General features: G+C 44.1%; 1 protein-coding gene across 4 annotated transcripts in view; it reads left to right on the top strand.

Annotated features, from left to right (window-relative positions):
- The window catches only part of FAM135A (family with sequence similarity 135 member A), a 158,497-nt gene that overhangs the window by 103,192 nt on the left and 42,276 nt on the right, over positions 1-13,029 (top strand). For all 4 annotated transcript variants that reach the window (XR_005595899.1, XM_039529293.1, XM_039529296.1 and 1 more), the window contains exons 15-16: positions 51-2,370; positions 8,580-8,740. Coding sequence is in view for 3 of the 4 variants with exons in the window: in XM_039529293.1 (XP_039385227.1) it covers positions 51-2,370; positions 8,580-8,740 (2,481 nt within the window). In the remaining variant the exon portion in view is untranslated. The remainder of the gene's footprint in view (positions 1-50; positions 2,371-8,579; positions 8,741-13,029) is intronic.

Here is a 13,029-nt window from a genome sequence, read left to right as displayed (position 1 = left end):
TACTTTTCTTTTCTCACTCTTTTTTTTGTGTGTGTGTGTGTGTGTAAAAGATTTGGATGTACCCTGGTTGGCAGTTGAAAATCTTCAGAAGTCAGAGTCCAATAAGCTGGATAAATTTGAGACCGAAGAAGGTTTTGTAGCTGGTTTTTCTAGCCCAGAGTTGAAAATCAGACCTGCAGGTGCCTCCAACGTTTGGCATTCAGAAAGTGAAAAGCAGCTAACAAAGTCTTTAAAAGGGAAAAATGAAGATGTAAATAAATCCAAAGTTAAGGTTACTAAACTAATGAAAACAATGAAAACTGAAAACACAAAAAAAATAGTAAAACAGAACTCTAAGGACTCCGTGGTCTTGGTAGGCTACAAATGTTTGAAAAACACAGCACCAGAGGATGTCTCTAAATGCTATGAAGGCAGGCCTTCATCTCATCAGAAAGGACTGGATCCTGCAATAGGTGGCTTTGCTTGTGACACAAGGACCTGCACGAGGCAAATAAGTCAAAAAGAACTTAGATGTGTGTCATCTAGAACTGAACAAAAATCTGCCCAAATTGACCATGTTCTGCAAAGCCAGTGTAGCCCTGTGATCTCTCATTGTGCAAATTCTACCATTTTTGGCAGACTTAATATCTCCCAGGCAGGTACTGGAGTTACACAGGTGGATAGCATCTTGACACCTACAAGCACAGTTGAAGGTTGTCCTGGATGTCAGCCAACCTCATCAGGAGTGAGGACAATTGAGGTCAAACCAAGTAACAAAAATCCTTACGAAGGGGAGAAAGTGAATGTTCGTATTGGGTCATGGACAGAATTTCTGCAAGATGGAGAGAATTTACAGGTGCCCAGCTTTCAGACTGCAGAATCTGGAAGTAAAGCTAACTTGGGGGAACAGTTACTGGTGCTTGAAAAGGATGATGTGCAAGAAACAAGCTTCCAACATACTGGAGATGCATTGACAAGAGTAAAAAGCAATCATTCTGCTCTTTCTACAAAAGAGACTAACGTTGCCATAAGTGGAGACACGATTAAGTTGCCAGATGTTAGTGTCACTTACGCCTCATCTAGGTTTTCAGATTCAGGTGTAGAAAGTGAACCAAGCTCTTTTGCAACACACTCCAACCCTGATGTGTTTTTTGAAACCATTCAAGGGCAAAGTGCTTACAACAGTGAAAGACTATTTCCTCAGCTTTTACTAAAACCAGATTACATAAAAAATGCAATAGAAAGCTATTGTACTGAGAGTACTAGTGCACTGAGTGAAATACAATCATCCCTGACATCCATAAACTCTCTACCATCAGATGATGATGAGCTTTCACCTGATGAAAATTCAAAGATATCGCTTGTACCTGAATGTCAACTAAGTGACAGCAAAACTATATTAGATCTGGGAACAATTGATTTGCCAAAATGTGATGACAGTAAAAAATCAAATATAATTTTACAGCAACAGTCTGTTGTATTTTCAGGGTATTCAGACAATGAAACTGTCTCTCTACATTCCTCGCTTTCAAACTTAAAAGATTCTTTACAGTTAGTTGCTTCAGATGAAAATATATCTACTGAGATGAAAAGTTACAGCTCATGTGCAAACATTGACACAGTTTTTAAGGACTCTCAAAACCTTGATAGGCAACAGAACACTACAGAAGGAGAAACTGAATTACATTCAGAAGTTATTTATCTGGGAGAACCATGTGTTGTTTCAGGTTCAGTATCTAGTAATGCTAAGTGTAATGTAGAGAAAACAAATGAGGGACAATATAACAAACCTTTAGAATTAAGGCAAACAATTGAGGAACTGCCAACAGTTGAAAGTGAGACTCACCCAGATGCAAATCATCTCTCATCAACCAGCAGTATCGATATTGTAAAACAAGGTCTTGTAGAAAACTACTTTGGCTCTAGAAGCAGTACAGATATTTCTGATATTTGCCCGACTGACAACAGCAATCCTGATAGTCCTCAAAAGGAAACATCTGAAAAACAAACTGTTGGCTCTTCACAACAGGAGGAGGAGGAGGAGGAGGAGGAGCAGGATCAAGAAATGGTTGAAAATGGGTATTATGAGGAAACGGATGATAGTAATATTTTAGATGGAGATACAAATGCTGACTTTGATCTAATGGAAGAAAAAGCTTTGAGATCTGAAAGGATTGACAGCGAACATCTACGGGATGGAATGAATATGGCTCCTGTCTGCACTCCTGGTTGTTTGTCTTTTCCCTCTGTGCTGAGAGACTCTCCTTGCAGTGTTATATGTTCTTCAAAAAGCAAATCTGATGCAATAACAAAACAGCCAGGCAGCACATCCTGCAGCTCAGCTTCATCTGTTTCCTGGTATGAAAGCTCCCCCAAACCTCAAATGCTAGCGTAAGTGATTTTTTTAAACAAAGTCTCTTTAAATTTTGAAAAACTTAAAATATGGTATTCAGAGGGAAAAGAAACATGGTCTTTGATCAAGATATCTTCCAGGTAGCTGAATTATGGATTTATTTTCTCCTGCACACACAACTAACTTTTCAGGTTTTAGAGGCTTATTAGAAAGTATATGTTAACACAGAATTCCAGTTATCACATCTACTCATCTCATGTTGTTTGGCAAGATTAAAGCAAAATTAAAACTTTGAGATTTATATATTGAATATATTTGCATTAAAACATTTTTTAAAATGAGGAATTACAGAATAGAAATATTTCAGGATCTCAGAGAAAAGAAAAATGGTGTTTTATAAAATGAAAACTTAACATAGTAGGTAAAGGAAAAGAGACATCATGAGTTATAAAATTGTTTAAGACAACAAGACTAGCTGCCCTGCACAACTGGTCAAGCAAAGTGAGGTGTAATGCTCAACTCAATGGCAATTTTCTGTCATCTGTTTGTCTGTAACACAATAACTTTGAAACTCTACATCCCACCAATTCCAAAATTGTAGGGAATGTTCCAGGCATCCATGGGCACAAATTAATTTTTGCAGCAAATTGGAAAATCAGAGAAGGCTGATTCAGGGCCCCCACATTGCTCTGGTGCTGCAGGCAAAGGAAATTCTCTGTCCCTGCCTCCTTACTGCCTACATATATCAGAGGCAACAGCTTAACTTGCCATGTGGGGACATTGTTCATAGCCCGGACTGTAACAGAAATAAGAGAGCTTTACAGGGAGGGCTTGTAGGGGGGAAATGGGGATAGGAGGTGAGGGAGAAGTGGGAATCCAGTGGGGGAAGCAGGAGAGGACCAGAGGATAGGGAATGGTGGGAGGAAAAACGGGGATTTGGCAATGTCTGGGGTCTGGGTTGCGGTGGTAGAATCAGGAGTGGAGAGAAATGGGAGAGAGTGGATGGAGGGAAATGGAGGCAAAGGGGGGAAAAACCAAGACCCAGAGTATGGGTGAGTGGATGAGGGGCAAAGGAGGAACTTTCAAGGAATTGGTTGGGGACGAGGGAGTGGTGGTGATGAGGGAAGTAGTGTCCCAGAAAGGGGTTGAGTGGGCATGGAAGCAGAGACCCAGGGTTGGGGAGTAGAGTTGGAGAAAAGAAAGCAAGAACTGGGGAGGAGAGATGGTAAGGGAAGGAGGAGCAGCCCTGGGAAGGGGGAGCAGACACTGTAGTGGTGGTGTTGGGAGTTGGAGATGGGATGAGGGGAACGCAGAGACCGAGGGGGAAATGGGGGACACACACAGAACCCCTGGCATGAGGGAGAGGGTGATGGGACTAGCAGAGAGTCCCTGAAATGGATGGGCATGGGAAGGTGGCATACAAGATGCTTGGGGGGCTGGGGGAAGGAATGGAGGGATGTAAGAAGCGCAATGTGGGTGCAATGTGCTCCGCCTACAGAAGCTACAATGTGTGCAACCCCCTACAGGTAAAGAATGGGAGCATTAAAATACTCTCCATTTACATTTATTAGAGCTATAGATGTACAGTAATTCATAAAGTCTGGATCTATACTGAGGACTGTATATACAGTAATCAAATATAAATAAGTATGGGAAAGGGCACTTAGAATAGGGTTGTTTTTTATGGTGAAGTGATTTTAGGATCCTATTTTCCTGACTCTCTCGCTTGGGAGACCTCACATAATGATCTTTTTCTCTACTAACGAGGATGATACATGGTTCCTTTTGGAGCACATCAGTACCAATTCTTCAGTTTGTTCCAAATGGCTGCTGGTAGGCAGTTCCGAACATTGTCTCTCATCCTCATCTGACCTAGAGATTGAGGCCTGGATGCATAAAAGGAGTTAGGCCTTCCTACCATTCCCTATCCCTCTGGTCCCTGCACCTAAGTACCAGTTTTAGGCTCCACTAAGATGCACACAATTCCCATTCAGCTGACACCTAACCCTGTGGATTCCTAAATAACTCAGCACCTAAATTTTTACAGTAAAAGTTTCCTAGCTACCTACGTTTCTGCTTCTGAGTAGGTGCTCTGCTGCCTCCCTCTAGGCACCTGGATATCTATTTCTTGCCTAAGACCCAGAGCTATTCACAAACCATGGGAGGATGATTAACGTCTGGCCTCCTAAGTCAAGTCTGGGGCCCAATCCAATAGGTGTGCTTAGAGGATGTTAAGGCAAAAAGTACAAAAAAGGGGAGGACTACTCTCGTAACTTTTAGCAAAGTGGTTAGGATACTCTCCCAGGAGGTTGGGAGGCCCCCAGTTCAAACCCCAGTTTGATTTTGGGTCTCCCACATCTTTAATGAGTGCTCTTACCTCCAGGCTATAGCGTCATTCTCATGCTTGTGTGCTCTCATTCTTGCCCTTTCTCTCTCAAAGATCATAGACTGAATACAGACACTGGATTTATGGTTTATTACAACAATCTATAATCCATTAAAACTCCTCCCCGAGCTTCCCCTTTCCATGCACGACTGGGGAAGTGTAACTGGCCACTTCACCTTGTATGGTCCCTTGAAATATGTGTTAACTACTTATGCTTTCACCTTGTATTTAGCTGTGACCAGACCTGAAGAACTTTGTGTAAGCTTGAAAGCTTCTCTCTCACCAACAGAGGTTGATCCAATAAAAGGTGTTACTTCACCCACCTTGTCTCTCTCACATGTGCACAAGCATGAGAATGACTCAGTAGTCTGATGGTTAGAGCAGTCATCCAAGAAACAATCTCTCTGCTCAAATGACTGTCATTCACTATTTATCTACAGTGCAGCAGGTTCAACAAGAGAGATGAAGTGAGCCTTAGGCCTGGTCTACACTACGAGTTTATATCGAATTTAGCAGCGTTAAATCGCATTAACCCTGCACCCGTCCACACAACGAAACCCTTTATATCACTATAAAGGGCTCTTAATATCAATATCTGTACTCCGCCCCGATGAGGGGAGTAGCGCTGAAATCGGTATTGCCATTTCTGATTAGGGTTAGTGTGGCCGCAATTTGATGGTATTGGCCTCTGGGCGCTATCCCACAGTGCACCATTGTGACTGCTCTGGACAACAATCTGAACACGGATGCACTGGCCAGGAAGACAGGAAAAGCCCCGCAAACTTTTGAATTTCATTTCCTGTTTGCCCAGCATTGAGCGCCGATCAGCACAGGTGACCATGCAGTCCCAGAATCAAAGAAGAGCTACAGCATGGACCGTACAGGAGATACTGAATCTGATCTCTGTATGGGGAGATGAATCTGTTCTATCAGAACTCCGTTCCAAAAGACGAAATGCCAAAGCATTTGAAAAAATCTCCAAGGCTATGATAGACAGAGGCCACAATAGGGACTCAACACAGTGCTGCGTGAAACTTAAGGAGCTGAGACAAGTGTAACGGAAAGCCAAAGAATCAAATGGACACTCACGGAGGGAGGATGGGGGGACTGAGGACTCTAGCTATCCCACAGTTCCCGCAGTCTCCAAAAACCATTTGCATTCTTGGCTGAGCTCCCAAAGCCTGAAGGGTCAAAAACATTGTCCCGGGTGGTTCAGGGTATATGTCATCAGCCGCACCCCCCCCACCCCCCAATGAAAAAGAAGGGGAAAAAATCGTTGCTCGCCTTTTTTCAATGTCACCGTATGTCTACTGGCTGCTACTGGCAGACGGGGTGCTGCAGCGCTACACAATAGCATTCCCTTCCCTTCCTGATGGCAGACGGTACAATATGACTGATATCAGTCGTCATCATCCGTGAGTGCTCCTGGCTGGCCTCGGTGAGGTCGGCCGGGGGCGCCTGGGCAAAAATGGGAATGACTCCTGGTCATTCCCTTCTTTAAGCTTTGTCTAATGGAGATTCAGTCCTGCCTGGAATATCATAGCAGCTGGAGGCTGTCCTCCCCTCCCCCTTTGATGTCTAATGGAGATTCAGTCCTGCCTGGAATATCATAGCAGCTGGAGGCTGCTTCCCACACACACACACACACACACCTTTTATCTCTGATTGCAGATGCAATAAAGTCAGTGTTGTTTCTTATTCATGCATTCTTTATTACTTCATTACACAAATGGGGGGATAACTGCCACAGTAGCCCAGGAGGGGTGGGGGAGGAGGGAAGCAATGGGTGTTGTTGTTGCAGGGGCACCCCCTAGAATGGCATGCAGCTCATCATTTCTGCCGGATGTCTGGGGCTCTGACCCGGAGTGGCTGTTTGCCTCTCTGGTTCTTTAGTAGGCGTGCCTGATATTCTAGACAGGACTGACTCTCCATTAGACAAAACTTAAAGAAGGGAATGACCTGGGGAGTCATTCTCATTTTTGTCCATGCACCCTTGGCCTACCTCACCGAGGCCAGTCAGGAGCACCCATGACAGCAGCAGACAGTACAGTATGACTGGTAACGATCATTATCAACTTGCAAGGCAGCAGACGGTACAGTAGGGCTGGTAACCGTCTCTGCTAACTTGCAAAGACCAGGGGATGCTGCTGTGTAGCACTGCAGTACCGTGTCTATGAGCAACATACAGTAGACATACGGTGACAGTGAAAAAAGCTAAACGGGCTCCATGGTTGCCGTGCTATGGCGTCTGCCAGGGCAATCCAAGGAAAAGGGTGCAAAATGATTGTCTGCCATTGCTTTCACAGAGGGAGGATTGACTGACAGCATTTACCCAGTATCACCCGTGACACTGTTTTTGCCCCATCATACATTGTGATCTCAACCCAGAATTCCAATGGGCAGGGGAGACTGTGGGAACTATGGGATAGCTATGGGATAGCTACCCACAGTGCAATGCTCCGGAAATCGACACTAGCCTCGATACATGGACGCACACCGCCGAATTAATGTGCTTAGTGTGGCCGCGTGCACTCGACTTTATACAATCTGTTTCCAAAAACCGGTTTCTGTAAAATCGGAATAATCCTGTAGTGTAGACATACCCTTACATCAGAATATCCCACAGCCCACAGCCTGAAAGGTGGCAGATTTTATTCAAAATCCTTTATCCCTCAGGTGGAAGGCAGAATTGAACCAGATATCTCCCATGTCCCTGATGAGTACCCTAATTGAGGGAGGGTCTCCTTCCCATGACCTCACACTGTTCTTGCTAAAACAACAAAGATGCCTAACTGCAAAGACAGTTCCCAGCTGTGAATTGCTAGCAGAGCTAGGTATCTCCACGCAGTCTAGACTTAGGCTACATCTACATTACAGTACTTACAGAGGTGAACTGTAGTGCTTGTGGAGGAGACACTCTAAGTCGACGGGAGAGTGCTCTCCCATTGTCTTAACAACACTTGCCTCTGCGAAAGGAGGTAGCTATGTCGCTGTGATGCATTGCAATGCCTAACTCCTTTTGTGCATCCGGGCCTAAGGCTATGGCTACACTTGCACTTCAAAGCGCTGCCGCGGCAGCGCTTTGAAGCGCTAAGTGTAGTCAAAGCGCCAGCGCTGGGAGAGAGCTCTCCCAGCGCTGTCCGTACTCCACCTCCCTGTGGGGAATAACGTACAGCGCTGGGAGCCGCGCTCCCAGCGCTGGGGCTTTGACCACACTGGCGCTTTGCAGCGCCGCAATTTGCAGCGCTGGAGAGGGTGTGTTTTCACACCCTGCTGCAGCGCAGAAAATTTGCAAGTGTAGCCATGGCCTAAGTGCCTGCCTAATCCAAACTCCAGTAAAGTTAATTGGAATCTCTACTTACTTTGATTTCCAGTGGGCTTCAGATCAGGCTTTAAGAAAGAATTAAACCCAATTGTATTCACACTAATATTTATTTAGATGAATGCTGTTTACTGCACTTGACAGGAATAACTCCAGAATCTTGTGTACCTTTATGATATACCTCAAAGCCAACCAATTTGCAAAGGTCTTTGGAGGATGGAGAGCTTGTGTTTGTGGGTGGGGACTTTATTTGGGGAGAATAGGATTTCATGAGATCTGAGGTGGAAAAGTTGGATTTTGGGGACTGACTTCTTTTGTTAGTTTGGCACTGTTTGTATTTATCTTGGATTGCACTTTTTAAATAATTTGTCATGGGTGCCTAAGTCTGGAATAAATGGTTTTTATGCTTTATATGAACTAAATAAATGAAATATTTAAGTAAAAAGCAGTGGAAAATTATGTTCTTGCAGACCTTACATTTATTGGATTTTAATAAGGTATACAACAGAATTATTATAGTAAGCATTGTTTTGTTCCAGTTTTCTCCAGGCTAAAGAGGAATTAAAGCAACTTAAACTCCCTGGATTTATGTATAGTGATGTTCTCAGACTGGCTTCATCAGCACCTTATTTCAGCACAGAAGAGGATGAAGGTTCAGAAGATGGAATACATCTCGTAGTCTGTGTTCATGGCCTAGATGGTATGCTGTGGCACTTGTTACTGAATAACAGATCAATTGAGCATGTAGATGAAGTTTTGTTTTTGTTGTTTTGAGCTCTGCGTTAAACCATGTTGAAAGAAATAGATTAATCAAAATGAATTAAGAATGTGATATTCTTCGAGCAGTGTCCCTATGAGTGCTCCAGTTCAGGTGTGCATGCACCTCTTGAACCCTTGATTGGAGATTTTTCCATTAGCAGTGCCTGTTTGGCCTGTGCATGCACCCTGTGCCTTCTTGTCCTGGACACTGGGCTATATAGCAATGCGCAGGCGACCTTAGTTCCTTCTCTACTGCGTTGGTCTGAGATGGAGCTTTAGCATGTCCACTTTGAGAGTGCCTCAGCTATTTCGTATTCTAGTTTACACTATAGTTGTTTGTTAGGATTAGTTAGTATAAGTTAAAGTTAGTTAGCATTAAGTAGTGAGTGTATTGTTTTCCTCCTCTCTTTTTCACTTTTTGGAGCCTTGTCTCCCTGGCAGGGTATGCCTGTCTTGCCAGGTTTCAAATATTACCTCTCCTGTTGAGAGGCTATACTTGTGAGCTACAGCCACTCTAAGTTTGTCCATTGCTGTGGGGAGTCCCATGTCCCCCAGAAGTGCAACTTCTGGCTGGCCTTCAGGTCTGGGACAAAGGATAGGGAGATTAAACTCAGACTGTTAATGATGCCTTCTCCCACTACACCATCACACAGCAGGCTTGAGATGACGCCAGGTTTGGGAGAGCAATCTGCATGACCATGAACTCCAAGCCCACCTCCTTGGGTACTGCTTGTGAATCACCTTGTGTAAAATGGACATGAGCAAGCACTCGAAAAAGAAAAGACGGTTACCAACCTTTCCGTAACTGTTGTTGTTCAAGATGTGTTGCTCATGTCTATTCCACAACTCACTCTCCTGCCCCTCAGCCGGCAAGAAGGAGCTGAGAGGATGCAGGGCCAGCGGTGCCCCTTATACCAGCGCATAAGCGTGCAGCACCAGAGGGCACTAAAGCCAGCCTGATGGATACCACTGAGGGACAAATCTCTGGTGATGGTACACACGGCATGTGCCCACCTAACATAGAATGGACATGAGCAACACATCTCAAAGAACAACAGTTACAGAAAGGTTAATAACTGTTTTTGTTGTTGTTGTTTAAAAGCTTTATAGGTACATTGTCAAGGAGAAGAAAAATGTGTTTATCCAGCTATTTACCGTTGAAAGTCATAGACACAAGATATTGAGGCCATGAGCTTAGTAGGATTCAAAAAACGATTAGACATTTATTCTGGTAATGGGAACATCCACCATGAAATTAGGAAGGATTAAAAATTTAGATTTTTATTTATTTATTATTTATTATTGAGATATTTATTCACATGCTTCAGACTACTAACTGGTGTGGGTTAGGGAGAAACTTCACCTATGGGTAGGTTTTCCATAGTTGTCCATTATGGGTTTTTTTTGAAGCATCTGGTACTGGCCATTTAAGGAAACAAGATAGTGTAATAAATAGAGCACTGGTCTGATCTGATATAGCAATTCCTATATACCATAATCATCCTTCATGTTCAGCTGTCAAATTTCCATGTTTAAAAACAAATATCCAAAAAGATTCTACTCATGATTCTGTCTAGGGAGCATTCATTATTAGTATCTGTCTAATTCAACTTGTGCACTGGGCTGGGAGATGCTGACCCCCCACCCCCACATCCAGATTTTCTAACACCATGTAATGCCAAGAATTATACAGCAGTTAACCCATCCATAATAAATTGTTGCCAAAACCATGCCGTTGTTCCCTATTGTACCTCATATCAAACCCTCCTCGTCCATTGATTTAAAAAATGGTTAGAAAAACTTACTTAGGAAAGAAGTTGGCTAAAATCTCCAATCAGGAACTGACTTGCATAATAAATTTGATCATTTAAATGGGGCAGCAGAGTACCCTTTTTTTTTATTCCTACAATATTTTTACTATATGGTGAACCTCAAACCAAAAAAGAGAAATATCGGTACCTTTAGTGCTCTCTTCCCTGGCAAAATTCAGATGTGTAATTCACTGCTAAAGCAGATCTACTGATGGTAGCAACTGTGGAAGCTGTAGTGTAGCCAGGATGTGGGTATTTTTATTCCTAGGTCATCAACCCACCCAGGGATTTTCATCAGATCCTTATGTCCCTCTTGTAGCACTCCAGGAATGTTAGGCTTATCTTCCAATAATCAATAACTGGTTGAAAGATTGTATTCAAAGAGAGGTTATCAATGGTTTGCTGTCAAACTGGGAGGACATAGCTAGTGCAGTCCTGCACAAGTCTGTCCTGGATCTGGTACTCTTCAACATTTTCATTAATGGTTTGGATAATGGATTGGAGAGAGTACTTGTAAAATTTACAGATGACACCAAGTTGGGAAGGGTTTCAAGTGCTTTCTGGAACAGCCTTCCAAGGGGAGCCGTGGGGGAAAAAGACACATCTGGCTTCAAAACTAAGCTTGATAAGTTTATGGAGTGGATGGTATGATGGGATAGCCTAATTTTGGCAATTAATTGATCTTTGACTATTAGCGGTAAATATGTCGATGGCCTGTGATATGATGTTAGATGAGGTGGGTTCTGAGTTACTACAGAGAATTCTTTCCTGGGTGTCTGGCTGGTGAGTCTTGCCCACATGCTCAGGGTTTAGCTGATCACCATATTTGGGGTCAAGAAGGAATTTTCTTCCAGGGCAGAAGCCCTGGGGGTTTTTCACCTTCCTATGGGGCATGGGTCACTTGCTGGAGGATTCTCTGCACCTTGAAGTCTTTAAACCATGATTTGAGGACTTCAGTAGCTCAGACATAGGTTAGGGTTTATTACAGGAGTGGGTGGGTGAGATTCTATGGCCTGTGTTGTGCAGGAGGTCAGACTAGACCAGGGGATATACTTGCTCATGCCTTAATGCAGGGAGAAGGACTCTGAAGACCTCTAGAGGTCCCTTCCAGCCCAACATTTCTATAATTCTTCAAGTGATTGCACTTGTGCATTTTGTTCTTGGTGTCTGTGTGTCCACAAACAACTGTCAGAAAACTTTTCCCTTGGTGATACTTGCTGGGCAGCTCAAGCACCGTCTGCTGTTGTGTGCCACTGCGTATAGGTGTAAAGGGCAGAGCTGCCCTCGGCCTCCCTCATGATGGTCATTGGAGGAACCCCTGTTCATTGCCAGAACAACTGTTTCTCTGCTCTGTATATATGGTATAGTTATAGTTTAGTACTTGTTATAGTTAGAGAGAGAGAGAGTGTGTGTGTGTGTGTGTGTGTGTGTGTGTGTGTATTCTGCTGCTGGCACTGAGGCATGCCCCGGCTGCTGGGCTTTAAGCCATGAACCTCCTGCTCAAAACCTATGCTGGTGAACGACCCACACTGTAGTTGTCTTAAGTGTGAGGGAGGAGCAAATACACTGGTGCCAGATTTGCCAGTAATTCAAGCCTAGGACAACAAAGAATAAGGAGGCTAGGCTGAAGTTGCTGCTGATGGAGGTGGTACTTAGACCATCCTCGGAGCTATCCTGGTCCAACCTGTTGTCAAGTGCTTAGCTTCAGTTAGAAGTGCAACTCCACAACTGTCAGAGTCCTGGGACTCTTTCACCTGTGCCTCGGAAGAAGTATAAATCTTCCAAAGAGAATCTGACCAGGGGAAGACCTCTACCCTACACGCATGGAAAGAGCGGTGAGAGGCAGTCTAGTAGAGTGCAACTGAAATTTAAGCACGTCTCCTCCAAATCAGTGTCTAATTCAGCACAGTTGGCTGTGTGCTGGAGAAGACACTGTCGAGTCCAGTGCTAAAAGTGTCAACATCAGTGGCATCGCAGCAGACAAATACAATCTCAGTGCCAACTACCCCAGAGGCCTTTGCAGCAGCAGGGAATTTACTCTGCCTCTGAGTACTGGTATCACTGGTGGTTCAGGAGTCGCATCCCTCAGGACTATTGAAACATCTGACACCAACGCCAGCGATACAGCATGCAGTACTACACCAGCTGCTTATTTCCCAGATAGTCAGCTCATCAGTACTGTCCAAAGGGGAAGCCAGCAATGATTGTGACTCTCTGCCCATCGCCAAGTTCTCTGCACCAGTCCCCGGCACCAACTGGAGCAGTACCTCCATGATTGGAGGAAGGGGAATCCCCTTCATCTGACTCAGTAGTGACATTTTATATCTGCCTCAGAGCAGAATCTACCAGTCCCCACCTAGATCTCCTTCTCCACATTCCCTCATGACCCCACAGTGGTAGCTTCTGGGAACATGGCCAG

The sequence above is a fragment of the Mauremys reevesii genome, linkage group 3 (assembly GCF_016161935.1).
Source record: "Mauremys reevesii isolate NIE-2019 linkage group 3, ASM1616193v1, whole genome shotgun sequence".
Classification (NCBI taxonomy): Eukaryota; Metazoa; Chordata; order Testudines; family Geoemydidae; genus Mauremys; species Mauremys reevesii.
Note: the sequence above shows the minus strand (reverse complement) of the source record. Positions and strands in the feature narration are given on the sequence as shown.